Source organism: Acinonyx jubatus, chromosome E3 (assembly GCF_027475565.1).
Source record: "Acinonyx jubatus isolate Ajub_Pintada_27869175 chromosome E3, VMU_Ajub_asm_v1.0, whole genome shotgun sequence".
Taxonomy (NCBI): domain Eukaryota; kingdom Metazoa; phylum Chordata; class Mammalia; order Carnivora; family Felidae; genus Acinonyx; species Acinonyx jubatus.
The window spans coordinates 5,449,094-5,475,816 of record NC_069398.1 but is presented as its reverse complement, the minus strand read 5'-3'; the positions used below and the strand labels follow the sequence as shown (position 1 = coordinate 5,475,816).

The following is a 26,723-nucleotide window of genomic DNA, read 5'->3' as shown; positions in this document are numbered from 1 at the left end:
CCGGCGCTGTAGAACTCCGGTGGGTTACCGTGCTGTTAAGCGGTCTGTGGCCGCCTCCTTTGGGTAGTGATTTGGGTTGTGCATAGCTGTTTTCTCTTTGTACCTTATTGGGGCTGTCTGAAATGGTTTCACTGTGTGTATTTTAAGTATGCCTCTAGTTTTTTGTTTTTTTTAATGTTTATTTATTTTTGAGACACAGACAGAACATGAGTGGGGCAGGGGCAGAGAGACAAAGGGAGACACAGAATCCAAAGCAGGCTCCAGGCTCTGAGCGGTCAGCACAGAGCCCGATGCGGGGCTCGAGCCCAGGGACCGAGAGATCCTGACCTTCGTCGAAGTCAGACACCTGACTGACTGAGCCACCCAGGCGCCCCCCCAAGTTGTTTTTGAAGTGGGTGGGATATGACTTCCAGACGTATGTTTGAGGGGTGTTTGGAAAATGTAGTGGAATTTTGCTCTTTGAGAAAGCCTGCTCACGTTGGTATGTGGCATTGCTTTAGGGACTGAATAAATAGGACCTTGTTAGGGGTCCTATGTTAGGGCCAGACAGGACCCTAGCAGTAATACAGCTGCCTCTGGATAAAGTAATAACCTGTTTGTGGATAAAGAAACTGAAGCCTAGAGATGCTAAGGGAACGCAAAAGGTCTCTGGCGGCTTTAATGACATGGTTGGTTCTGGAATCCACATTTGCTAACTGCTAGTTCAGTGCTCTCTGCATGCACCCCACTGTTTAATGATGGGGAGGAGGGTGTTCCCAGAGGTGGTGCTCCAACCAGCATGGATCTTCTCGCTCGCAAACTTGCCTTGTATTTCATTCTTAAATTCCTGTGATTATTATGGGGCTTTGACACGCTCGTTGTAGTAATAAATTTACTGAGCAGTTACCACTTGCTTAATGTGCCCGTACCTTCACTATACCCTCCTGAGGTATAGGTCCTGTTAAAAGCATTTGACAGATATGAAAATTCAGCCTCAGAGAAGCTAAGTAAATGAGCAAAGTGACATCCAGGAATAAACGAAGGAGCTAGGATTAGAATCTAGGTCTGATTTCACAGTTTATTCTAGCGGCGCCTGGATGGCTCAGTTGGTTGAGCATCTGACTCTTGGTTTCAGCTCAGGTCGTGATCCCCCTGAGGGTGGAGCCTGCTTGGGATTCTCTCTCTCTCCCTGTGCCCCTCCCCCTGCTCACCCTCCCTCTCTCAAAAAAATAAAAAATAAAAGCTTATTCTAGTAACGGTTATCCTACTCGCCCTTTTCTTGTGGTTTGATATTAAAAGATCTTTTTAGCTGCGATACTTTTTCCGAAATGGAGCCCAGGAGTTCGTGGGCTGTGGCACAGTCTCTGTGTGCCGGCTCAGTGGTAGCAGAGCGGCCTTCTGAGAAGGATCGAGGCTCTCGTTTAAAGGAATAGTTTGAGGGGTGCCTGGGGGCTCAGGCGGGTAAGCACCCAACTTCGGCTCAGGTCATGATCTCACGGCTCTTGAGTTCGAGCCCCGCGTCGGGCTCTGTGCTGACGGCTCGGAGCCTGGAGCCTGTTTCAGATTCTGTGTCTCCCTCTCTCTGACCCTCCCCCGTTCATGCTCTGTCTCCCTCTGTCTCAAAAATAAATAAACGTTAAAAAAATAAAGTAATACTTTGAAATTGCTTCTTTGTACATTTTGGGAAACGATGACTTAAATGATTTCAGTGGTTCTGGTCACTGCTGTCTGTGACATCGTGCCTTGTAATTTTAGAGTGTTCGGTATTAAGGCAAAACCACGGACCTGTGTGTGTGTCCTGTGGCCTCTCGTTTCTGATGTCTGCCTTTACTGGTTTCCAGTGTTGTGTCTGGGAGACAGATCCCCCCGCGTGCAGTTTGGGTGACACTATGTGGCCGCCCGAGCGCTGGCGAATTCTGAGTTCCTCACTCAGACCGTACTTGAGCATCTCTTGAGTATTGTTTCTCTGAGCCCTTGTTCCAAAGTGGGCGCGGAGAAGATGGGCCTGCCCCGGGCCTTCCTGGGAGAGCGGTGAGGCAGGCGGGCCGGGACCGCCTCACAGACTCCGTGTACGTGACCCTGGACGTGACCGGGCTGGGGAAGCAGCCCCCTGGAGACCAAAGGGAAGCCGGGGTTAACTCGGGAGAATCGGCCAGCGGTGCCTCTGGGCCCTACAGGACGGGCTCTGTACCAGCCTGTGGGAACTGCAGGGGTAGAGAACGGAGGGAGGCTCGGTCACTCCGGAAGTCTGTCCTGTCCTTGGGAACCAGACTGACGTGTGTGCACCTGTACTTGAAGGCAGGGTCCTAGCCGGAGGGGTTCTGCCGAGGGATCCTTAGCCTTCAGGCGGTGGGCCGGCCGGGGAGTGTGATAAAAGTGCAGGATCGGGGCTCCTGGGTCACTCGGTGGGTTAAGCGTCCACTCTTGATTTCGGCTCGGGTCATGAACTCATGGTCCTGAGATCGAGCCCCGCGCCGGGCTCTGCGTGGACCTTGTGGAGGCTGCTTGGGATTTTCTCTCTCTCTCCTTCTCTCTCTGCCCCTCCCCTGTTCCCTCCCTTTCTCTCTCTCAAAATAAATAAACATTAAAAAAAAAGTGGAAGATCAGGTGTGGCAAGTTTGTGCCAGAATTGAGGAGAATGAAAATGCGAGGCTCAAACTGCCCGTGAGGCTGTTCAGTTAAAATTAGATGAAGTTTAAAGTCCAGTTCCTCGGTTGCGGTACCACCTCTCAAGCGCTTAATAGCCACCTGTGGCTAGTGACTCTCCTGTCACAGCACTGGGAATATTTCCATCATTGCAGCAACTTTGTATGGGGCAGAATTCTGTCACACTGTTTCTCATTTCTGTTCAGTGTTAAGACACTTGGGGCGTCTGTGACAGCACTGAAGTTGTTTATTTTTTTCCTGAATGAGCACACCATTTAGCGAATAGGACTAAGGAATTTTAGGTAGGGTAGCTATTTTAAATATTGCTGTTTAGGGGTGCCTGGGTGGCTCAGTCGGTTAAGCGTCCGACTTCAGCCAGGTCACGATCTCGCGGTCCGGGAGTTCGAGCCCCGCGTCAGGCTCTGGGCTGATGGCTCAGAGCCTGGAGCCTGTTTCCGATTCTGTGTCTCCCTCTCTCTCTGCCCCTCCCCCGTTCATGCTCTGTCTCTCTCTGTCTCAAAAATAAATAAACGTTAAAAAAAAAAATAAATGTTAAAAAAATTAATATTGCTGTTTAGTGTATAAGGCAGATTAAAAATCAATTTTATATCTACAGCGGTACAAATTTAAATTACTAATTTATGAACTATACAGAATAAGCACTTTTCAAGAATCGGCCAAACATTTGTGTTGGAAACATGTAGCTTGAGTGAAAGCGTGGCTTTCAACCTACCGCCTCTCAGGGCCTTGACCGACTTGTGCCGTACGATGAGCTAGCGTAGTAGAAGTCTGCATGTTGAAGTCCTTTTGATCCATGAACACAGCTTTTCTTTAGTTAGTTATTCAGTTATTTTATTGTATTTGTTTTATTGATTGATTGATTGATGAATGAGTTCCGTGCCCAATGTGGGGCTTTGAACTCACAACCCTGAGAACAGAGTCTCACACTCTGTTGACTGAGGCTCCCCCTTATGATCAGATCTTTTAAAAATATTTGTATTCTTTTTGAAAATTAAGGTAAAATCTTAAAATTAACCATTTATTTATTATTTTTTTTTAAATTCCTTAAAATTTTTTTTAAACGTTTATTTATTACTGAGAGACAGAGGGACACAGAGTATGAACAGGGGAGGGGTAGAGAGAGGGGGAGACACAGAATCTGAAACAGGCTCCAGGCTCTGAGCTGTCAGCACAGAGCCAGACGTGGGGCTCGAACTCACAAACTGTGAGATCATGACCTGAGCCGAAGTCGGTGGCCCAACCGAGCCACCCAGGCGCCCCTTAAAATTAACCATTTAAAAAAATGTTTATTTATTTTGAGAGAGGAGGAGAGAGAGAGAGAGAGAGAGAGAGAGAATGAATCCCAAGCAGGTTCCATGCTGTCAGCGTAGAGCCAGATGCGGGACTGGAACTCAAAAGCCATGAGGTCATGACCTGAGCTGAAATCAAGAGTCACATGCTTAATCAACTGAGCCACCCAGGCACCCCTAGAATTCACCATTTTAGAGTGAATAATTTAGCCAGTGTTATACCACCATCCTCTCTAGTTCCAAAGCATTTTCATCACCCCAAAAGGAATTCCATACCCATTAAGCAGTCACTTCCTAGTCCCCTGTCTTCCTCCCAGCGTCTGACAACCACCAGCCTGCTTTCTGTCTCTGTGGAGTTACCTATTGTGAACATTTTACGTAAGTGAAATCTTACAACAGGAGACCCTTTGTGTCTGACTTACTTCACCATGGTCAAATTTTCTCTCATAATTTGAAGATTCGGATTTTCATCTTTGTTAAACCACAGGCAGTGCTTCTCGCTTGACAGTGTTCTGGTGAATTCTTTCACTTCCTGTTTTAAAATTTGTGATAATGTACCTAGTATCACAGCCGGTTCATTAATCTTCCTTTATCGTAAATTATAGTATTAGTTTTCCTTTTAATTTGGGGTATCGCAGTTTTACTCACTGATACACTCTGATAACTCTCCCCCTTGATGAGATTTGTTCTGTTATCCAATACTTGACCAGGGTGTATTTCTGAACATGGAAACACCTTTGGAAAATCTGAAACCGTGATTTTGCTCCTCACTCCTTGGGAGGTTTACTGTTCTTTTGCTATTGGGTATGACCTGTGCAGGACTTGAGAAATCACATCATCTGTTTGCTAACCAGGAACAAATGAATGACTCTGGGCCCAGACTCCTCAGTAGCCAGTAACATCAGGATGTGATCTGCATCATGAATATGACCTGAGTAGAAGGAGCTGGAAAAGGTTGTCTGTACATGTGTGCGCATGAGAAGACTGGGTACAACTATATTGAGAAGTTAACCTATTTTTTCAAATGTTTATTTATTTTTGAGGGGTGGGGGAGAGAGGGAGAGAGAACGAGTTGGGGGAGGGACAGAGAAAGAGGGAAACAGAGGATCCGAAGCAGGCTCCACACTGACAGCAGGATCATGACCTGAGCCCAAGTTGGATGCCCGACTGACTGAGCCACCCAGGCGCCCCGAGAAGTTTAAATTTAAAAGAATATCTTGGCTATATCTGATTTTTCTGGTTCATTTTTCCAAAAATAACAGTTCACGAATGTCACTAGCATTGCCATTAGATTTATAATGTGATTCATGTCTGAATGTATGGAAAGCTTTTTTCCATCTTGGGAAAGTATGGTCAACTTATTTTGGGGGGGCTCTTTAATATCATCATTGTGTGATACTATAATTTTTTTTAAAGTTTTATTTTTGGGGGAGGGGGGTAGAGCACGAATGGGGGAGGGGCAGAGCGAGAGAGGGACACAGAATCCGAAGCAGGCTCCAGGCTCTGAGCCGTCAGCACAGAGTCCAGTGCGGGGCTCGAACCCACAAGCTGCGAGATCATGACCTGAGCCGAAGTCGGACGCTTAACCGACTGAGTCACTCAGGCGCCCTCTCATTGTGTATATATTAAGCACTTGATTGTGTTTGGTACTTGACTCTCTCTGTACCAGCCGTACAGACTTAAGGCAAACGTATTATACATGGAAGGTGTTTTGAAAAATAAAACCTTGAACAGATGTTCAGTATGCCGCATTCTGCAGCCACGGAGGTGGTCTCGTGACGGGTGTCACTATCCGGAGACGTGCCTCGCGGTCTTCTGCAGTATTGTGTATTTGTTAGCCCGCGAGCCGGTTCTGGAACGGGGTGGTCAGGGGTACGTGCTGTTTGGTTTTGTAAAGGTCGGCTGCACTTCGGGGTGTCTTACTGCGCAATGGGGGAGCCCACCGTGCCAGTCGTCTTTTTCCTGCCTTACAACAAACACTACCTCCTCGCCGACTGCGTGTACTTGTCCTGAGTGATTTCTCAGCAGACGCTGTCTGACGAAGGGCGAGTTGCTGCTTGTCTACCTTGGAAAAGCCTAGTGGGTCGGATTTGTCTGAGCGTCAGATGGGAGCGGTGGCAGCCGTCCCTTGCACGGCGCTTGTGGGGGGATCAAGTGAGTCAGCGCCTCAGGGCTTGTTAGAAATCATTGGGAGGTACTGGGCCCCCACCTCCAGCACCGTGTAGATTTGTGAGCCTTTCTGTCCGGTCTGGCCCGCATTTTGTAGTCCGTTGTGCTGGTTGATAGGGTTGAGTTTATTCCCAGCGCGTGTTAGGGGGTCGAGACTCACCTGTTGAGTATCTGCGTGGTGCCAGGAGTTACTTCACAGACACCGGCGAACAAGTGTGTTCCCTCCTTTAATCCTGTCGGCAGTCCTGTCGGGTGGGTGGTATGTCCTGTCTGTAATTGCAGCGAAATAACTGCGTCGCACGACGTCAGGCGACAAGCCAGCACGGAGAGCGGGGGTCAGCTCGGTGCTGGCCCCTCACCGCTACCCATTGCCGCCCCCTCTGGCCCTCGGGAGGCATGTGGACTTGATGCCCTTGGCACTGGCTGGCTTTCTCTGAAAATGGAGCAGTTTCTCTTTACCCTGCCCATGAACTTTCCTTTGAAATGGAAAACGAGGAAAGGTTAACCTCAGTTCTGTCTGAAGTATGATTCCTGCCCCCTTCCAAACCTCATTCAAATGATTTTTTTCTTCTCTTCTGTTAATATGCTGCTAATCACGTAGGCCGGGGTCACTCAGACCTTTCGCTCCTCCCCCTCCTGTCCGATGATGCCTCTGTTATCTTTGCGATTAACCCCTCCTCTCTAGTTGTACTGCTCACTTGTTCCCATGACCTGCCTTCCTGCAGTGAAGATGTTGGTCTTTCTGCCAGTGGTGTTCTTTCCCTCCCCGATGAACGCTGCGCTACCCTTACCTTCCCAGGTGACGCTCAGCCTGTCACTTCCCTCCTCGGAAAAAGCTGGTTGCTCTTTTCCCTTTCAGGAACAGGAAATGACCCTCTTCCACACTTCACGTTATTGAAGGTTGGGCCCCAAACTTTTTCTTGGCTTACAGGTGTTTCTGGGCAGTGATTTTAAATATGAGCTGTGCAGTTTGTGAATTCATTATTCTTCATTAATTCGTGCGTAGGATTCAGGTGACTTCAAATTCTCTGATACCTTTTGCATCTTGGAGATTTTTTTTGAAGCCAGGGCGCTTTCATGTTGGAGTATCATTTAGATATGAAAAATAAACTTATGCGATTGGGTGTCTGTATATATTTGTCCTACATCTCTTCCAGCGGGGTCATAAGTAGACTTGAAGTGTGACAGCTGTGGAAACAGGATTGTTGCTTGATCTCAGAATTCTGCTATAGGACAAAACTGGCGTCATCGTCATCACCTTTTCTGAGATGTTGTAAGGGGTCGTTTGCATTTCGAGGACTCTATGTGACTGTCCTTCTTAGTTTATTGATATCAGATAGAATTTATTCAAGCACCTTGATGAGAACATATGTGATTATAGAATCTTAAAAAGAGCTTAATCATAGCCTTCTCAGGCTGGAGCTACCAAGAGAGAATCTAGAGAAGCACTGGGAATCGGTTAGGCAGTCTGGTTAATTTGATCAGCACTGGGTTGCGGCTTGCTTTTACAGTATCTTTGAAGGAAGAGTTTTATGAAGCAAATTAAGAGAATAACTGTGCCTTTATGAATACATTTCAGTTGACAAAAATGTTTTAAAATTGGCTGTATCAGTAGATTTTTTAAAAGAATTTTTTTAAACAGACTTCTAATTTGAACACCTGAGTTAGTTCCCGTTGGTTTACATTATTGAGGTTTTTGTTGTGTTATTGAAATCCTGTTTTTACTGTGTCTTAAAAGATACGCACAAATGGATGCATAGGACTTAATTTTTAATAGAACTTATTTCTATTAAACAGCACCTGCGGAACCTTCCCAAGAGGAACAGTCGTTGCTATGCGAAGGTAATTTTCTATGCTATGACCCTTCTAATGTTTAATGGAGAAAACATTAAGTTGTCTCTGTGTAAAGCCTAGATATTGTTTCGTAAATGTATTATATCTCACTTTCTTGTCTAGGTTCAAATTCAGCTGTTAGCATGGAACTTTCAGAACCTGTTGGTAAGAAAATTTCTGACTGTATTAATACAGTAATATGAAACCCTTTCACTCTCAAGATAGAAGGTACAAATGTAAGTGTTATGGTTATTGGAATGCCTACGTTTAAACCTGACATTGAGTCTTGGCTCTTGGGATTTAGAAAGCACTAGCTGGACGTCAGCGCTGCCGCGATAAACCGAGCGACGGCAGATAGAGACGAGCGGAGGGCAAGAGTGCGAAAGTCAGTTTAAGGGCTTGGGCTTGTTCCATTTCCTTGGTGAAAGGTTTCCTTCCTTTTTGTCATTTGCTTACTGTTAAGGGTGTCCTGTTCCCAAGGTGATTGATGAAGTTGATGCCAAAATACTTGCAGAGGAAGAAGCAGAGATCTCGTAAATCCTGTGTTCTGATTTTAAACTTTGCTGCTTGCCCTCTGTCAGGGCATCCTGACCCTGGGACAACTGGGCTGTTAGGAATGGTACATCTCCTGTTTACATCTTGTGTGGCCTCATGGAAACGAAGCTTCGTGAGGATGGCAATCGCCCATAGTCTCTGTGTCGGCTCTGATACCAGAGTGGGGCCGGGCTTGAAAGCCATAATCCATTTCTGTTGTGAAAGATTTTCTTGCTTATGTTTCGCTAGACATTAGGAAATGGAACTAAATATGCAAAATACGTTAGTTGTTTGAAGGCATCTGTGTTTTAGAGTACAGACTGTGATTCTTTTTCAGAGTACTAAGTTAAGTGTCTTATTTCAGTAGAAAATGGGGAGACAGAAATGTCCCCAGAAGAATCATGGGAGCACAAAGAAGAAATAAGTGACGCAGAGCCAGGGGGTGGTTCCTTGGGAGATGGGAGACCCCCAGAGGAGAGCGCCCAAGAAATGATGGAGGAGGAAGAGGAAATACCAAAACCTAAATCCGTGGTTGCACCGCCAGGGGCTCCTAAAAAAGAACACGTAAACGTAGTATTCATTGGGCACGTAGGTAAGTTGCACTCATAGCGGTGAAAGAAATGACCGGTCATTGGGGTACATCAAACAGCTACTTGGAGATGTTTAGTGAAACTGAACTTAATTAATCTGAAAGGTTTCTGATTTTTAACTCGATAGGTTTTTTTAAGCTGGCAAAAAATTGCCAATGCTTTGATTTTGAAGGTGGGACAGAGAAATAATTTTGTGATGGCACAGAAGCAGGAAGAAAATTAGCTTCAGTATATTTGTATGTGATCCACACTGATGGCGGCTGAACATCTTAAGACATTTATGAATTAATATCCTAGATAATGTGCTTCCTTTTTGGGGTGACTTCAGTTAATTTGTTTATTTTATGGGCTTCATCTAACCTAGATAGTTTCATTTTGTCTGACCTAGGAAATTAATTTGTTGTGACTTCTGGATGCTTGTCAAGTTGCTGGTTAGCACAAAACAAAACCCTGTTTAACAGACTCACACATTCCCTGACCATCTGACTTATCCCCCAAATTGTGAGAAAACACAGAATTATGTGTTCTTTTTTCCTTCCCTTTGTCTCTGCTTCCTCCTGAATATAATGCTATACCACACTATTGTAGTAGCAAGGACTCCCTCTGAAATTTATAAAGGAATGCCTGTATTTGCTAAAATTAGGGAAAGGCACACGACCTAAATGTAGTTCATAGCTCTTCGGGTGCTTTCGCTCTCCCCTGAGGATGCCCTTGGGTAATTGATATTCTGTTGCTGCTGTGCTCTTAGCTGAAGGTCAGAGAGCAGTCTGTTCAAGAATCTTCTTTATCAGTAAAGTAGTTCTCCATTCTTCTCTACCACGAGTACGAGTTCGTCATTGTTGAGCTGGGAGGGGTCTTAGCAGCTTCTTTTGCAACGACATCATGTAATTGTATGTGCTAAGTGGTACCTTTAGTTGTATTAGTGTATATAGTGGGTTTTGTTTTATTTTTTTGTACACCCGTGGTTTGCATATTATTGATGATGTTGTTACTTTCAGATGCCGGCAAGTCAACCATTGGAGGACAGATAATGTAAGTCTGTATTTTTTGTTAAATAATAGAGTTAATTTGACTGAATAAATTTTGGGCATTGTGAACATACAGTCATACAAAGGAAATCAAACAGGTCACCTGAAAAAGTTACAAAGACGTTACCTGTAAGGAAAGCTGATGTTAATTAAGAAGGAATTTCTGCAGTGTGATCAGTTAGTATTTTCTACATTTTTTTTAATGTTTATTTATATTTGAGAGAGATACAGACATAGCTTGAGCCGGGGAGGGGCAGACAGACGCAGACAGTCTGAAGCAGGCTCCAGGCTCCAAGCTGCAAGCTGTCAGCACAGAGCCCAGCTCGGGGCCCGAACCCATGAGCAGTGAGATCATGACCTGAGCCAAAGTCGACCGTTTAACTGACTGGGCCACTCAGGTGTCCCAATCGTTAGTATTTTCTGATGGATTTTAGGCATTCCCTAGAATTCTTTTATCACTGTCCCACTCTCATAGAACATTAACTAAGTGTGTTTCTGAATGCTGTCTTTCACATTTTTTAAAATAAAAACTAAAATAGAACCCTAGATTATAGGCAATCTTAGTTTGCTTTGAATATCATTTTCTTGGGAATAATGAAAACCAGCACTTAAATCGGGTACTTGGGCAGGGGGATCTCATTTTTCTATATTCATCAGCTCTTAAATCCTAGGTGGATTAATCAAAGACAGGTAGTCTGGCTCACATGCTAAGATAACCTTTTATCATATGTAGAAGCTATGTAAGTATGCAAACATCATGGTTGACCTTTGCAATATATTCTAGTATTGAAAATTTTATTTTTAAAGTTTATTCATTTTGAGAGAGAGAGAGAGAGAGAGCGAGCGAGCGCGCACACAAGTGGGGAAGGGGCAGACAGAGGAGAGAGAGAATCCTAAGCAGGTTTTGTGCTGTCAGTGCAGAGCCTGACATGGGGCTCTCTCTCACTAACCTGGATCGCATGACGTGAGTCGAGACCAAGAGTTCAGACACTTAACTGATTGAGCCACCTAGGCACCCCTGAAAAATTGTTTTAAGTAACAGGTCTTAGAATTTGGGGGCACCTGGCTGGCTGTGTTGGTGGAGCATGTGACTCTTTTTTTTTTTTTTTTTTTTTTTTTAGAGCATTTGATTCTTGAACTCAGGGTTTGGGATAGAGATTATTATTGTTGTTGTTCTTAATTATATTAAAAATTTTTTTAATGTTTATTCATTTTTGAGAGGAGACAGAGTGTGAGCCGAGGAAGGAGAGACAGAGAGAGACACAGAATCCGAAGCAGGATCCAGGCTCTGAGCTGTCAGCACAGAGCCCAATGAGGGGCTCTAACCCACAGACTATGAGATCATGACCTGAGCTAAAGTCGGACGCTTTACCGACTGAGCCACCCAGGCGCCCCCCGTTTTTAAAAAAGGTTTTACAGTTTTAATCCCTCCTACATTAGACCCCTTTTCTTTAAACCGTGTCATCCATCAGAGGATCTCAAGGGCATATCTTCATTATTTAGTAATCTTATTGGTAATCTTGGCCAACTTCTGAAAATGTCTACAACACGCCTTAAAATAGGGTAATAAATAGAGATCCTTCCATCAATGGATGGAAGTGTTGGGCCCGTTTGATTTTGTGTCTTAGGAGAATGTATATTTCTTGCTTATGGGCTGTAATTTTCACGGGTATTTCACTAGGCTTCTGTGCTCAACTGGTGCGTGCACTGTAGATGACTGCAGAGAACACAGAGATGAGAGCTCAGAGGAAGGCTTTGGTTTGGATTGAGTCCAGGGAAGCAGTTCAGTATTACTAAGGAATTGTTTTAAAATTATAATCTTACTTTGACAATATTTTTAAGTATTGAATGTTGAAATGTATTAATAAGACTGAATTGCCTGAGCAACACTGTTAGAATTATTTTCTTTTATGTAGTATTTCTATTTGCCCTTGAAGAAATGTTTATTCTGAAATAAGTTTAGACTTAGAAGTTTACAAAGGAATAGTACCGAGTTCCCATATAACTTTCTTTCAGCCTGCCCTATGTGAACGTTGTTAAATAACCATGGTACAGTCGTTAAACTTGGAAGTTCGCATTGGTATAATAATCCTATTAACTAAACTCTGGCTCTTGAATTTTACCGGTTTCTCCACACATGGCATTTTTCGGTTCTAGAATTCCACGTTGTGTTTAGTTGTTCTGTCCTCCAGTTTCCCATCTTTGTCTCCTCCAGCTTGTGACATTGCCTCGTTCTGTCTCCCATGACTTCATCATTTGAAGGGTGCTGTTTAGGACGGTCTTCAGTATGGGTTCAACTGATACTTTTTCACATTTAGATTGTGGCCGTACATTTGGGCAAGAATCTCACACGGGATGTTGTGCTCTTCTCAGCATCCTGTCAAGGGTGCCTCATGTCAGTATTCAATGGGTTTTCTTTTTTTAATTTTGTTTTATTCTTTTTTTTTTTTTTTTTTTTTTTTAATTTTAGAGAGCATGAACGGGGGCGGGGGAAGGGCAGAGAGAGAGAGAAAATCCCAAGCAGGCTTCATGCTCAGTGTGGAGCCTGATAGGGGGCTCGATCCCACCACCCTGGGATTATGACCTGAGCCGAAATCAAGAGTTGGACACCTAACCAACTGAGCCACCCAGGCACCGTTTAGTGTGTTTTCTCTACTACTGGTCATATTAGCCAGGATTACTTGGTTCATGTGTTGTCTGCCTGGATTCTCCACTGTAAAGTTATTATTTTTCCCCTTTAAGTGTAGGGAGATAATTTGAGACTATGTAAATATCTTTTCCTCTGAAACGTTCCACGGCTTGAGCATCCATCAGTGGTTCCTTTATTTTAAAATAGCTGTTTTCTGGGGTTGAAATTCCCCTAAAGACCTTTAGAATTTTCTTAAACTTCTCTGAGTAATTTATGAGCAATGGAATGTTTACTTTTGTTTTCTTTGATTGCAGGTATTTGACTGGAATGGTTGACAAAAGGACACTTGAGAAATATGAAAGAGAAGCTAAAGAAAAAAACAGAGAAACCTGGTATAGTATACCTTGACGGCACGATAAATTACTTTGAAGGAAACCCTGCCTACTGCTTCTCTAGTCTCCTGTGATATAAGCGCATGAGGTCTGAGATGGTGTCATAATACAGGAGAGGGGTCCTTTGCCCTCATACTGCACAGTATATTGGCTCCTGATGACTTCGGAGCCTACACAGGGAGCCTGGGAACATCCAAGTGTCAGTAATAGACTCGTGGGATAAATTCTAAACCATCCATTTGACGGGGTCATTACCTAAACACTAAAAAACTGCATTTATAGAATTTGTGATAACCAGAAACAGAACTCAAGTTACAGTGGAATTTGGGGAGAAAGCAGGTGACGTGATCTTACTTAGAATGTGATTAGTAACGATGTAAATTAAACCCTGGAAAGAAACAAGAGTGGACAGAATTATTGACAGTGCTTGCCTTTGAGTGGTGAGAGAAAGGGTCAGTTTTTTCTTCTTTCTGATCTTACCTTTCTTTTAAAAGTTCAGATTTACCTGGGACATTCATGGTTTTTGTTTTGTTTTTTAATTGCTCTGTATTAAGGGAAAAGATCTTTATCAATGTACTAAAAATGGATTATCTACTATGAAATACAGATGATGAGTTATCTAAATTAATATGTACTATTATGAATGCTTTGAACTTTCATAAATTGTTTTCACATGGCAAAGAAATACAAGAATAATTTTTAGCAGGTAACCATTGCTCCCAGATGGTTGTTTGTGGCTTTCACTTTTGAAAAATATCCCTAGATAGCGTTACTTGTATTATACTTGGTGCCAGGCGATTATAAGAACTCACAGTGATATTGGCATTGGTACTAAGTAGCCTTTCTGTGTAGTCAGCTTGTTTCCATAAACACTCTTTGCTTATAGAATATATATACGGGTTTTCCCCCTGTATATCCAAAAGTAGAACATTCCTTTCAAATCTTTTGTAAGCCAAAATGGCGTGAAGCAAAGAAGCAATTGTCATCAGTTTACCTGGAAAACATTTTTTGAGCATTCCCAGACCCAGAGAATAATCTCTCGGGCTTTTCTGATACCTCAGGACTCATCTGTGCTAACGGATACACACAATAAATGGCGATACAGCCCAGATGCGCAGACACAGTTCAAAGCTGCAACAGCTTGATGCAGAGATGCTGAGAGGCTCCTGGGGCAGAAGCGTGTGGTGTCGCCCTGGCCGCTCAGTGCCGTGTCTCGCCCTTCGCTGCAGAACAAACGCTGAACGCTAGTTTTGCTTTTCACTTTTTTTCGTTAAAAAAAAAAAATCCTCTTTGAGTATCTTTCAGTTTGTAAGAACAGGTACTAAGGTAGGTTGTTTGTAAAAGCAAAGTGGCATAACATGAACTTTCAAAAATCGGGATACCTGTAATTGCCTGGATATTTGTAAAAGCTCTAAATGTTTGAATCGCAATAATAAAAGTTTTATTCTATCAATTTTCATTTCTACCCAGTCCTATTCTTTTTTTTTTTTTTTTTTTTTTTTTTGAGAGAGAGCGAGCAAGCGCACAAGTAAGCCAGAGGCAGAGACAGAAAGAGAGAATCCCAGGACGGGCAGAAGGAGAGATGGAGAGACAGAGAAAAAAGCAGGGCTCACCCAAGCGGGGCTTGAGTTCACCCTGTGTGGGTCTCAGACTCATAAATAATGAGATGGTGACCTGAGCTAAAGTCAGATGCCGAATGACTGAGCCACCCAGGCGCCCCGTGATTTTTTTTTTTTTTTGATTTTTAAAATTTTTAAGTAATCTCCATACCCAACGTGGGGCTCCAGTTCACAACCCCGAGATCAAGAGTCGCACAATCCACTAACTGAGCCAGCCGGGTGCTGCTGTCCTGTTCACGATTTAAATGTTGTATTCTGGACATAAAGCTGGATGTCCTCATTATACCTTTAGCAGTAGAAGAATATCTTAAAAACTCATATGTTCTTAGTGACATTACTGTTCTAAATTACTTCAGGTACTTGTCTTGGGCCTTAGACACAAATCAGGAAGAACGAGACAAGGGTAAAACCGTCGAAGTGGGCCGTGCCTATTTTGAAACGGAAAAGAAGCATTTCACGATCCTGGACGCCCCTGGCCACAAGAGTTTTGTCCCAAACATGATTGGTGGCGCTTCTCAAGCTGATTTGGCTGTTCTGGTAAGAAAGACCTTTCCGGTCCACCTGTGTATTTGGTAGCAGCCCTGCTTCGTGGTGAAGTGTTTTGATTTTACCCTCGAACAGCTAGAACTCAGGTTGCAGCAAGCTGTAGCCTCCGGTCACAGACGTCACTTTTGTCTCACCTGCTCTCAAGCAATCTTTGTAATCGGATTCACGTAGGAAAACAGCGTTTCATCTTTTCTCTGCCGTCACTCCTATCTATGACCGTGTCAGAACTTAGTGTCTGCTCAGTCTCATGCCTGATCCGTTTTGCACATTTCCCATGTGCATTGGGTACAAAACTGAGTAAGAAATGATCTGTTTTCTCACGGCCTTCGGGCATTTTGCAGGGTCGTTCGCTTTGTCCGTGTGCCGGCACTGTCACATGCAGGTGTGAATTGTCAATTATAAAGGCGTGCTAGATTTTGGAAAATTAGGGGATCGGTACAAACGTGTACCAAAATCTTCAGCCATTTAGATATCGGGATGTTCAAAAGCATGCATGTTATAACTCACTTATTTTTATTTTCTTGCAAAAAACGTCGATAAAACTGAAAGGAAAGATACCTCGTTACTCGGAGGGTAGACGTGAATGTGTAAGAGTAAACTGGATTTCTTGGAATAGGTCATCTCTGCTAGGAAGGGAGAGTTTGAAACTGGATTTGAGAAGGGCGGACAGACGAGGGAACACGCGATGTTGGCAAAGACGGCAGGTGTGAAGCACTTGATCGTGCTCATTAATAAGATGGATGACCCGACAGTGAACTGGAGCAGCGAGAGGTGAGCTTTGCCATCTTCCTGGTCTGTACGGGCATCTTAGTGGGACAGAGGGTGGCTTTGCAACCGAGTGCTGTTTGCCCCTGCGGTTTTTCTGAAACCTTAATTTGTCGGGGGCGTCTGGGTGGCTCGGTGGGTTAAATGTCCGGCTTTGGCTCAGGTCACGATGTCGCGGTTCGTGAGTTCAAGCCCCCGCCTCGGGCTCTGTGCTGACAGCTCAGAGCCCGGAACCCGCTTTGGATTCTGTCTTCCTCTTGCCTCTCCCCCTCTCATGCTCTGTCTCTGTGTCTCTCAAAAGTATAAATAAACATTAAAAATTTTTTTAACCTTAATGTGTTTAATAATGAAACTGGAGTTCACTTGTTTCATATTGTGATGGAGTTATTTATAAATATTCATAGATATGAAGAGTGCAAAGAGAAGCTAGTGCCATTTTTGAAGAAAGTTGGCTTCAATCCCAAAAAGGACATCCACTTTATGCCCTGCTCGGGACTGACCGGAGCAAATCTTAAAGAGCAATCAGATTTCTGCCCTTGGTACACGTAAGTAACCTTTGCTTCCGTGTAGAAAAATTTATGTCTTTATAAGTAATCTCAGTAAATACTTTCTCTGACTTCGGCTTCAAAAATACCGTGACCTTTGCCCATTTGGTAATTGTGTTTTCTTTTTGTTAATTGAGTTGGGAGAGTTCTTTATGTACCGAGTAGAAGTCCTTTATCAGATAAATGATGTGCAGATATTTTCTCCTCGGGGACATCTTTCTCGATGGTGTCCTTTGAAGCACAAAAGGTTTTAATTTTGATGAAATCCAGTCTGTGTTTTCTTTTGTTGGTTGTGCTTGTGGGGACATACTTGGGAAGACGTTGCCTAACTCAGGCATGAAGACTGAGCCACACTATTTTCTTCGAAACCTGTTGTGGTTTTAGCTCTTACAGTTAGATGTCTGCTGCAATTTGGGTTCGTTTTTTTTGTTAAAGTCTTGATTACTGAGCTTTTCTGATTTTTTCAAATTGGGAAGTGTCTCTGAATTTTATTAGTATTACTATTATTATTTTTTTTTCCAAGGTGGTTTTGGCTATTCTGGGTCCCCTGAATATCTTCACGAACATTAACATCAACTCGTCACCTTGTTCCAAAAGGCAGCTGGGATGTTCATGGGGATTGTGCTGAATCTGTAGATCGCTTTGGGGAGCATTGCTGTCTTGGCAGTATTAAGCCTCCCAATTCATACACTGTAGCGTTACAGAGGAAATGATTTTATAGAATCCTGATTTTAGAGCTGGAAAAGTCCATAAAAATGAAGTAGCAGAATGTAGCCAATTTATTACAAACTGTAGGCCATTTGCTATAAAATATTTTCTAAATCTTAAGTTTATGAGGAAGCTTTTTTATTATATTTATATAATATTTATTATAATATATTCTATATTATAGAACTATTTTGTTATTTTTTGCATTTTCTGAAGAATGAAGGAAATGAACTGGAGAATAAATTGGTTGAATGAGCGAGTACGTGGGTAGAATGGAAGTATTATTAGAACTGTTTTTTGTATAAAGTTACAGTCCTGTAATTTCTTAAAATTTTAATACTTCTGTTGATGCTCTTTAATGGATATTATTATGTTTTCAGTGGTTTGCCATTTATTCCATATTTGGATAATCTGCCAAACTTCAATAGATCAGTTGATGGACCAATCAGGCTGCCAATTGTGGATAAGTACAAGGTACCCTGAATGTTCAAGAAATTGGGTTTTATGGGAGGTGAAGTCATTGTTTTGTGTTTTACATCATGAAACAGTCCTGATAATTAACAACATAGCATAGATGTCTCTCTTTTTTATTGTTTTTAATGTTTATTTCTTTTTTTTGAGAGGGAGTGAGAGAAGGGCAGAGAGAGAGAGGCAGACACCGAATCCAAACGGGATCCAGGCTCCGAGCTGGGAGCACAGAGCCCAACATGGGACTCGAACCCATGAACTGTGAGATCATGACCTGAGCCGAGGTCGGAGGCTTAACTGACTGAGCCACCCAGGCGCCCCTGGAGGTCTTCCTTAGTGGCCATATGTTGTTTAGTGATATAGATGGATCGCTATTTAATCAGCCAGCCTACTTCATTTAAGCTGTTCCCCACTAAGCCAATAATCATTTTTTAGAGAGAAAGTCATACAGGGAAAAACTGCTGGAGGCAGAGGATTTACACGTTACGGTTGATGGATACTGACCAGTAGCCTTCCAGATACTGGGAGCAGAGTACGTGAGTGCTGGTCGGACCGCAGCCTCATCAGCGCGCTTTGGAAGTTTTATTGATGTCATGCTTTGCCCTCCTCAAATACTTCATTCTGTCAGTAGCTCCCTACTACATTTTTTGAACAAGTATTTTTCTAATTTTTTGTATGAGGAAGCAGGCTCAGATTTTCAGAGAATCAGAGTGAATTGAAACAAATAATTCAGATCTTCACATGTAAAATTCTGTGCTGTTTCCAGTAGCATGCCTTTTTAGATGTCAGGCATCCTTCTTAGTGTTACAACTGTACATGTGCTGATGCCAAACAATATGGAGTATTTGTTACCTGTCCCGTGTTTAAGATTAGTCCTAAGCATTCTGCCACTTGAGCTATAGGTTTTCTTTTATGAGTAAGCCCCATAAGATTTCACTTGGGGTTGTTGAACTGTTGTAGAATAGTAATAAAAGTCTGCAACTCCGTGTTTTTAACTTCGAATTTAAACAGGATATGGGCACCGTGGTCCTGGGAAAGCTGGAATCAGGATCTATTTGTAAAGGCCAGCAGCTTGTGATGATGCCAAACAAGGTAAGAATTAGTAATGGTCTTATTTGGATTTCGTCTTGAAACAAGGAGCTAGAACTTTTAAAAAAAATTAGGGATTTCCGTTAAAAGAAAACTTTTAAAATCCATGATTACATTTTATTAACGTCACGTGCACAGTTTACTACAGAGTAAGTGGTATTACAGTGACCCAGTGACAGATGGGGAGGGGCCGGCACCATGTTAGAGCCAAAGGTTTATCAAGACAGCTCTGCCTCTGTTCTTTCACAAGAGGCAGGTAGGGGTCTGGAGTGGTTAAGTGACCTGTTGCTCTTAACACATTGGGTTATCGAGCAAGCCAGGGACGAAGAGTCTGGTTTAACCATGGTATCATTGGCCTTTTTTTTTTTCTTCTTCTTGTACACAATTACGTTGGATACTATAAAATAATGTATCCCATCTGTGTTCCTTATCTGTTTTTAGAGAAGAGGGTTTGCCTTAATCGTAAATGAGTCTCGTGTGAATTCTTTCTTCCTATCGTTTTGTAAGTTGTTTACTGTTGGAGAGGGTTTCATTCAAACACGCAGAACCCCCAGGAATTCTTCCTTTGTGTTACGTCTGACTGCTCAGTTGCTGATAATGACAGATATGTAACTAAGGAACTGTTACCTGCCTCCCAAAGCGGCCTTCTCTCCCAGCTCCAAAGATGTTTGTGTAGGAAAGTAGGCCTGAGCCATCAGAACCTCCAAATAGAGATTTTGTTGGGTTTAAGGGAGAATTTCTTCACCATGCTTATTCTAGGCACAGTGAATTAGGAAAAGTATCCCTTGCCACTGTAACGTTTAGGTATAATTGGCGCCTTACAAATTGTACTTTGAGGTTTCTTGATACCTTATGCATTGGAGACTGGAGTAGCCTCTCCTGGTCTCTTTTTACCAAGGTATTTATCGCTGCAGTTGAATGTCAGGGACAGCGAATGAAAATAGAGCAGTCACAGGAGTAGTTTGGTCGTGGTGATGGAAGGCAGATTGGTGGTTCCAAGAGGTGAGGGGACAGAGAATGGGGAGTGACTGGTTAATGAAAGGCACAGTTTCCTTTTGGGGTGATAAAGATGTTCTGGAGCTAGATAACTGGTGATGGTTGTACAATATTGTGAAATGACAAGTGGCTGCCCCTGAATTGTACAATGGAAAGTGGCTGAAAAAGGTAAACTTCATGAGTGTGCCACCACAACAGAAAGAAAAGTACAGTCTGCTGTGAGCAAGTGACCTAGTGCCAGGCGCTAGCCATAGGGGAGGCGTCCTCGTAGGCCCGTTAGAGCTGCTTGCTGGGCAGGTCGCTGTAGCAGGGCTGTGGCCATTAGGGAAGCCTTAAAAACTCCGTTCGCTTTAGTCCTGCTGAGTCTCCGTGGAACACAGTTCAATATTTTAAAAGACACAGATGCCGATCTTACGTTAAAAAATTAATGGGGAGGTAACCTACGAAATGGGAGAAAGTAATTGTATATCATTAATCTGAGAAGGGGTTAAATCCAAAATATATCAAGAACTACGGGATGCCTGCCTGGTTGGCTCAGTTGGTTGAGTGTCCAACTCTTGATTTTGGCTCAGGCCCTGATCCCAGGATCATGGGATCGAGCTCCAGGTTGGGTTCCTCACTGAGCTTGGAGCCTGCGGAAGATTCTCTCCATCTCCCTCTGTCCCCTCCCCTGCTCACGCTCTGCTGTCTCTCAAAATTAAAAAAAAAAAAATACAAGTCCGCAAAAAAAAAAAAAAAAAAACAATCGACTAAACAATGAGCAGGGGTCTTACACCTGTCTCCGAAGATGTGCAGCTGGTCAGCAGGCACCTGAAAAAGATCTCCGCGTCTCTGATCATCAGGGGAATGCAAATCGGAACCACAGCGAGACGGCGCCTTGCACCCATCAGGGTGGCTACCGTCAAAACCCCAAATAGCAGATGTCGGTGAGGGTGTGGAGAAATTGGAAAACCCTCGTACGCTGTTGGCGAGAATGTAAGCGTGCACAGCGGCTGTGCCAAAACGTAACGATGTTTGTTGCTCCACATTTTAAAAATAGAATAATTACACGATTCAGCAGTTCCACTTCAGGACATGTGCCCGAAAGAATGGAAGGCAGACCTCGAAGAACCAAGAACCGATATCCGCAGCACCGCTTACAAAAGCTGAAATGGAGAAGCAGCCGATTGTGGCCGTTGACCGATGAGACAAACGAAACGTCTGTACGTACAATGGACTGTCATTCAGCTTTTCTGACATAGGCTTACAGCATGGATGAGCCTCAGGGGCCTTGTGCCAAGTGAATGGAGCCGATCACAAGAAAATAAATGATGTATGATTCCACTTAGGTGAGGTATTTAGAGCAGACAATCCTTAGTGCCTTTTTTTTTTTTTTTTTTTTACTTACTTTTTGAGAGAGTCCGCGCAAGCAAGGGAGGGGCAGGGAGAGGGGGACAGAGGATCCCAAGCAGCCTTTGTGCTGACAGGTAGACAGCAACAAGCCCGATGTGGGGCCCGAACTCAGGAACCATGAGATCGTGGCTAAAACTGAAGTCGGGCACTTAACCGACTGAGCCGCCCAGGTGCCCCTTACCTTTCATAAACCAAGAGAATTTGTTGGCCTCTGTCTTAATTTTTGAAACTGGATTAATTTAAAGATTGGGCTGGCCGCATTGCGTTAAGCCGTAGAAGAGTGTGTTTGGGAGAGGGATGGTCCCGCTGGATCATTGGACAGAAAGTAGCAGACAGTACTTGTTAGTTTGTGTGCGGTGGGACTGCTGGTTTCTGCCCCTTTGTCCTGTTACCGTAAAGACTTTAGCTAACAAATCTGGCTCAATCTCACTTCTTGGAAGGAATTTCGACAGCTGTCAAAAAGGTCTAAGCTGCCTTCTGGGAAAGGAGAGCGTTTTGGGTCGGGGCGGGGAGAGACTGGAGTTCAGCCCGCCGCGGGGGGGAGGAGTGCATTCTGGATTCGCCGCCCCTTACCTACCGTCACCAGGTTGTTTTGTTTTGGGGTGTGTGTTTTAAAAAGACGAATTCTCTCCAGGGGCAGAGACGGAGTAAAGTAAGGCAACGCTTGGGGGTATTGCTTTTCACACTTTTTCCCACTGGTGTGCTCTTTTTTAAGTAACTGGTAAGAGATGGCAGTTTTACCATTCGTGACGTTTGGTACGTTCATAGCTGTCACCGCTGTCAAGTTCCAGAACGTTTTCAACGTCGCAGAAGGAAATTCTGTACCCATTAGTCAGTATTCTTTTTTTCAATGTACAGAGTTTTAATGTTTATTGTCGAGATAGAGCGGGGGAGGGGCAGAGAGAGAGCGAGACAAGATCCAGACAGGCTCTGCGTTGAGACTGCAGCCCGATGCGGGGCTCCTCGAGCTCCTGAATCGTGAGATCATGACCTGAGCCGAAGTCAGACGCTTAACTGACTGAGCCTCCCAGGTGCCCCTAGTGACTGTTCTTTCAAAGCTTAATTGTTCAGAAAACCTTGGAGACGTACACTCTTCAGATATCTGGGGTTGAGAGGTAGTAGAAACGGTGTCCTTTGGAGTCCTAGAATGTAATCATCGTAATAAAAATGACGTTCATCAAATTCAAATCCAGATGTTAGATTCAGTGTTAATAAACGTTCTGGCTCATCCACGATTTGCAGGAAAATGTGGCTTGAAGGGACCATTCGGATCACGTTACATTCTGTCGTGCAGCGTGTGTGTCCGAAAACCTCCAGTTTGGGGTTTATTTGCATGTGTTTTTTTTGTTTTTTGTTTTTTGTTTTTTCAAGCACAACGTGGAAGTTCTTGGAATCCTTTCCGATGATGTAGAAACTGATTCTGTAGCCCCAGGTGAAAACCTCAAAATCCGACTGAAAGGAATTGAAGAGGAAGAGATTCTCCCAGGATTCATCCTTTGTGACCCTAATAATCTTTGTCATTCTGGACGCACATTTGATGCCCAGGTAGACTAGTCATTGTAATTGCCTTAGCGGTCTTCACCCTCCACGTGCAATCAGAATGTAAATGCTCTTTGCCTGATCACTGGTGACCCTCCATCGTGTGTAGCAGGGGAATGAGATAGGGGAGGTCATACATACATATCACGGCCACCGCGATGTCTCACACACACCCAGTCTTCAAGAGGTGGTATTCTTCGGAAGTTCCTTTTTATTTTTGGTCACCTGTTGGTAAGAAGTATTACGACTTAACATTTTGCTCAGAGCGTCCTTCCCTTGAGGAGAGCACAGCCACCTTGGAAATGAGGCTGTGTCTGTTTCTTCAGAGTAAGTCCCCTTCCAGACACGAAGACACAGGGTGTCCGTGTTCTTAGCTACGTGACCTCCCCACAGGGATGACAGAGCACAACTGGCGTAACTCACAGAATTTTCGAGTTCTGTCGCGAGCTCCTATGACTAGGCAGGATAGGTTTTGATGCTGGGTACGAGGCTGTTTACTTCTGCTGGGCCTTAGTCATTGAGAATTGGATAAAACTGTGAAGTTCACAGCTGGAACAAAACAAATGAGAACCAGCTGCAGTGCCAGTGAGTTCTTTCACTCCTCGGGGAGGAGATGGCTTGGAGAGACAGGCTTCTTCTTCGGGTAGTCTGCCTGCTGGGTTTCTAAAGTCGGGCTGTGGCCTAGAAGATGGGTAGGGGAAGCATCTCCGCGGTCACGCTTGGATATCAGGCCGCTTGACCCAGCACTTCTAACTCAAAAATAAGTTCAGTTGGTGTCCTGCCGAGATGGTGAGTTCCACATTCCGGTGGTACGAAGTGGCTCTGCAGGACGGTCAGGTCTGTTTCACCCCAGGGATAAAGATGTGCATTGTTTTGTTTGACAGATAGTGATCATAGAGCACAAGTCCATCATCTGCCCAGGCTATAACGCGGTGCTGCACATTCACACCTGCATTGAGGAAGTCGAAATAACAGTGAGTCGAAATTCTTTGATCATTAAGAGCACCGGGGGCTTTGTTTGTGTATGGGTTCGGAGACCGTCTCATCTTGATCATTTCGGATCGGCACCAGTGAGGCACTTGTATCTGCACTCCTTGTCTTAAAGGTTCTTTCACTCGGCACTGTTGTGACCTCCTCCTTCTTTCTTGGACAGGCCTTAATTTGCTTGGTAGACAAAAAATCAGGAGAGAAAAGTAAGACCCGACCCCGTTTCGTGAAACAAGATCAAGTATGCATTGCTCGCTTAAGGACGGCGGGAACCATCTGCCTTGAGACCTTCAAAGACTTCCCTCAGATGGGGCGCTTTACCTTAAGGGATGAGGGTAAGAGTACCGCACGCATCACGAGTTTGTAGAAAACTTGGGTGCGTGTTTTGTGACAGCTTCCTGTAACGTTTTATGAGTGGAGGGAATTGAACAGCAGACCGAATCGGCCGTGCGTTTTAGCAGTATATGCTGTAGTTGTAAGAATCTTAATTTTGATCTCTTGCAAGGAGCGGGCTTTGAGAGTTAGTTTATTTACTAAGCAAGACCTTCTCTGAGGAAATCCTTTGTACCGTGAGTGATTAAAGCCCATCCTGGAGGGCTTAACCCTGGAAGGCACGTTTTTTGCCATACGAGCCTCTGCAGTAAACCCTTGTCATTTCTGTGGTCAGAGGACATTTGAAAATCAAGTCTGATAAAACATTCACTACATGGATATTGGGGGGGGATAAAAGGGATACAGAAGCTGATGGTCTTTTGGCACCTAATTTTTACAGAGGTTTAGTAGCGTTTTTATGTGAGTGTGGGTGTCCTTCTGCCTACTTCTCAGTGAATCTGAACAACTGTGCTTTTCCTGTTTTGTGGCCGTGAAAGTCTTTGGTAGCATGAAAACACAGCGGCTCTTAGTAAATGGCTCCCTGTGGCTGATTAGTATTTCTGACTTAGGTAACTAAGTTTAAGACGGTGGAAAACCTTACATAAAACACTGTGGCTCAGCTGAGATACAGAATCGGCAGCTTAGTTAGTCCCGGTTCTGTTGGACAGAAAACGATGTGTCTCCTGCGTGTCAGCAGCTGTGCAGAGCACGGGGAACACAATGTGTCCAGGTCCTGAACCTTCCTTCAGAGAAATCTGTACGGAGACTGGCTCCATTTTATTTTAAAGTCTGTATCTAGTACTAGTGAAGCTGGTCACTGGGTTTGTCCTGTTCACATAACAAAATGAGAACCTTAGTTGCCGATTAGAACCTGATAAAAATCAGTCGGCCAGAAGAAAGTAACCTAGCGAAAGTGTTTAACCCCAGAGTTACTTGTTTACCTAAGGAGGTGCTTGGCTTTTAAGTTCTTCACGTGACCTGATGGGATTCGTACCTCTTAAAATAGGACTGAGAACCCTTCTTAACAGCTTTATTGAGAGAATTTATATACGTTGAAATTGACTTGTTTTCAGTGTACGATTTCATGAATTTTTGTAGGTTTGCAGGGTGTACAGTCATGACCACATTCTGATTGTGGAGTATTCACAACATCTTAAAAAAAACAAAAACAGCCCTTACACCTGTTTACGGTCGCTTGGTATTCCGCTTCCCGGCCAACCGCAAACCTTTCCCTCTCTGCCTTTTTTGGACGTGCCGTATAAATAGAACCATACGCTTTGTGGTCGTTAGTATCTAGTTTATTTTGCTTGGCACGTTTTTGAGGTTCGGCTCTGTTAGGACACGTATGTAATTCACTCCTTTTTATTGCCAAATCGTATGCCATGGTACAGGCGCTCCACGATTTACTTGTCCACACACAGGTTTGTGATAACAGGAAATGTAGTTTCTTTTCGGCTCCCCCCACCCTCCAAAGATCCACTTACTGACACGACCTGATGAGAAATCACACCTTTGGTGGTAAAACCAGTCAGTAATTTGCATTGTGAAAAATAGTTTTATGTTTTACAATAATCAGCTTTAATACCTCACGTAGCTTTGCTGTTAACTACTGAAAAGGGTTTTTGTTTGTGTTTTTTTAAATTTCATTTCTAGGTAAAACCATTGCAATTGGAAAAGTTCTGAAACTGGTTCCAGAGAAAGACTAAGCATTTTCTTGATGACCCTGCACAGTACTGTGAGGAAAATTGACTGCAAAAGCCTACTTCACACCGCCTTCTCTCATTTTCTGCCCATTGACAAACTTCTCCCCATATTTTGCAAAGACGAAATTCACAGCAAAAGTCCACATAATGTCAGCTTTCTCATATTGAGAGCTCTGCTATGCCACTGTTGAATTTTCCCCCAGGTTTTTTTTCCCCTCCCCTCCCAAACTCTGCTTCCTTGGACAGATTTGGCAATAGCTTTGTAAGTGATGTGGACATAATTGCCTACAATAATGAAAACTTACCGGAATTTTTTTATTTTTCATCTTCCCCTTAGACCTACTTAGTCTTTTTCCCCCAGGCAGATCATTCTGAGTGTGCGAGTGTGTGTGCACATGTTACAGAGACAACTACCATGTTAATAAAATATTCAATTTGAAATCCTTTTCGGTATTTGAATTGCTTTTGAATAATATTTTTTATCTGGATGTAACATTGTTGCATTAGCTTTTTAACTTACCAAGTAACTGAGTACCTTTTATTGCTTGGACTTTTCTAAACTCCTTCCCCTATCCACTACTTTAAATGAGGCATTTACAAACGATGTTCGTGTTTGTATTAAAGGAAAGAACTCGTTGGTTCCCTCCTTTTGATGGCTGATGCATACATACAGTTAAACGCCTTTATGCGACGGTGACGCTGCTTTCGTAGGTCTGTCCCTTACGTTCCGCCAGTTTGTATTTTAACACGACTTCTTAAACACAGTAAGTTGTCTTAAAGTTAAAGAACAGCATACTGTCGTTTTTATAAGTAAAGCATAATGAAATTGTACCCCTACGGAAAATTCCATTCACTCGTTAAATTAGTGGAATTTGCAATAAAGA

The 26,723-nt window shown here is 43.6% G+C and overlaps 1 protein-coding gene across 3 annotated transcripts in view; it reads left to right on the top strand.

Annotated features, from left to right (window-relative positions):
- Positions 1 to 26,280, top strand: part of GSPT1 (G1 to S phase transition 1) — a 34,167-nt gene extending 7,887 nt beyond the window's left edge. For all 3 annotated transcript variants that reach the window (XM_053213863.1, XM_053213864.1, XM_027043229.2), the window contains 14 exons: positions 7,902 to 7,946; positions 8,061 to 8,102; positions 8,836 to 9,063; positions 10,060 to 10,093; positions 13,033 to 13,110; positions 15,086 to 15,266; positions 15,892 to 16,046; positions 16,445 to 16,585; positions 17,674 to 17,767; positions 18,773 to 18,853; positions 22,610 to 22,783; positions 23,662 to 23,751; positions 23,931 to 24,099; positions 25,790 to 26,280. In XM_053213863.1, coding sequence (XP_053069838.1) covers positions 8,081 to 8,102; positions 8,836 to 9,063; positions 10,060 to 10,093; positions 13,033 to 13,110; positions 15,086 to 15,266; positions 15,892 to 16,046; positions 16,445 to 16,585; positions 17,674 to 17,767; positions 18,773 to 18,853; positions 22,610 to 22,783; positions 23,662 to 23,751; positions 23,931 to 24,099; positions 25,790 to 25,842 — 1,500 coding nt within the window. In that variant the 5' untranslated portion in view covers positions 7,902 to 7,946; positions 8,061 to 8,080 and the 3' untranslated portion in view covers positions 25,843 to 26,280. The remainder of the gene's footprint in view (positions 1 to 7,901; positions 7,947 to 8,060; positions 8,103 to 8,835; positions 9,064 to 10,059; positions 10,094 to 13,032; positions 13,111 to 15,085; positions 15,267 to 15,891; positions 16,047 to 16,444; positions 16,586 to 17,673; positions 17,768 to 18,772; positions 18,854 to 22,609; positions 22,784 to 23,661; positions 23,752 to 23,930; positions 24,100 to 25,789) is intronic.
- The last annotated feature ends 443 nt before the right edge of the window (positions 26,281 to 26,723 follow it).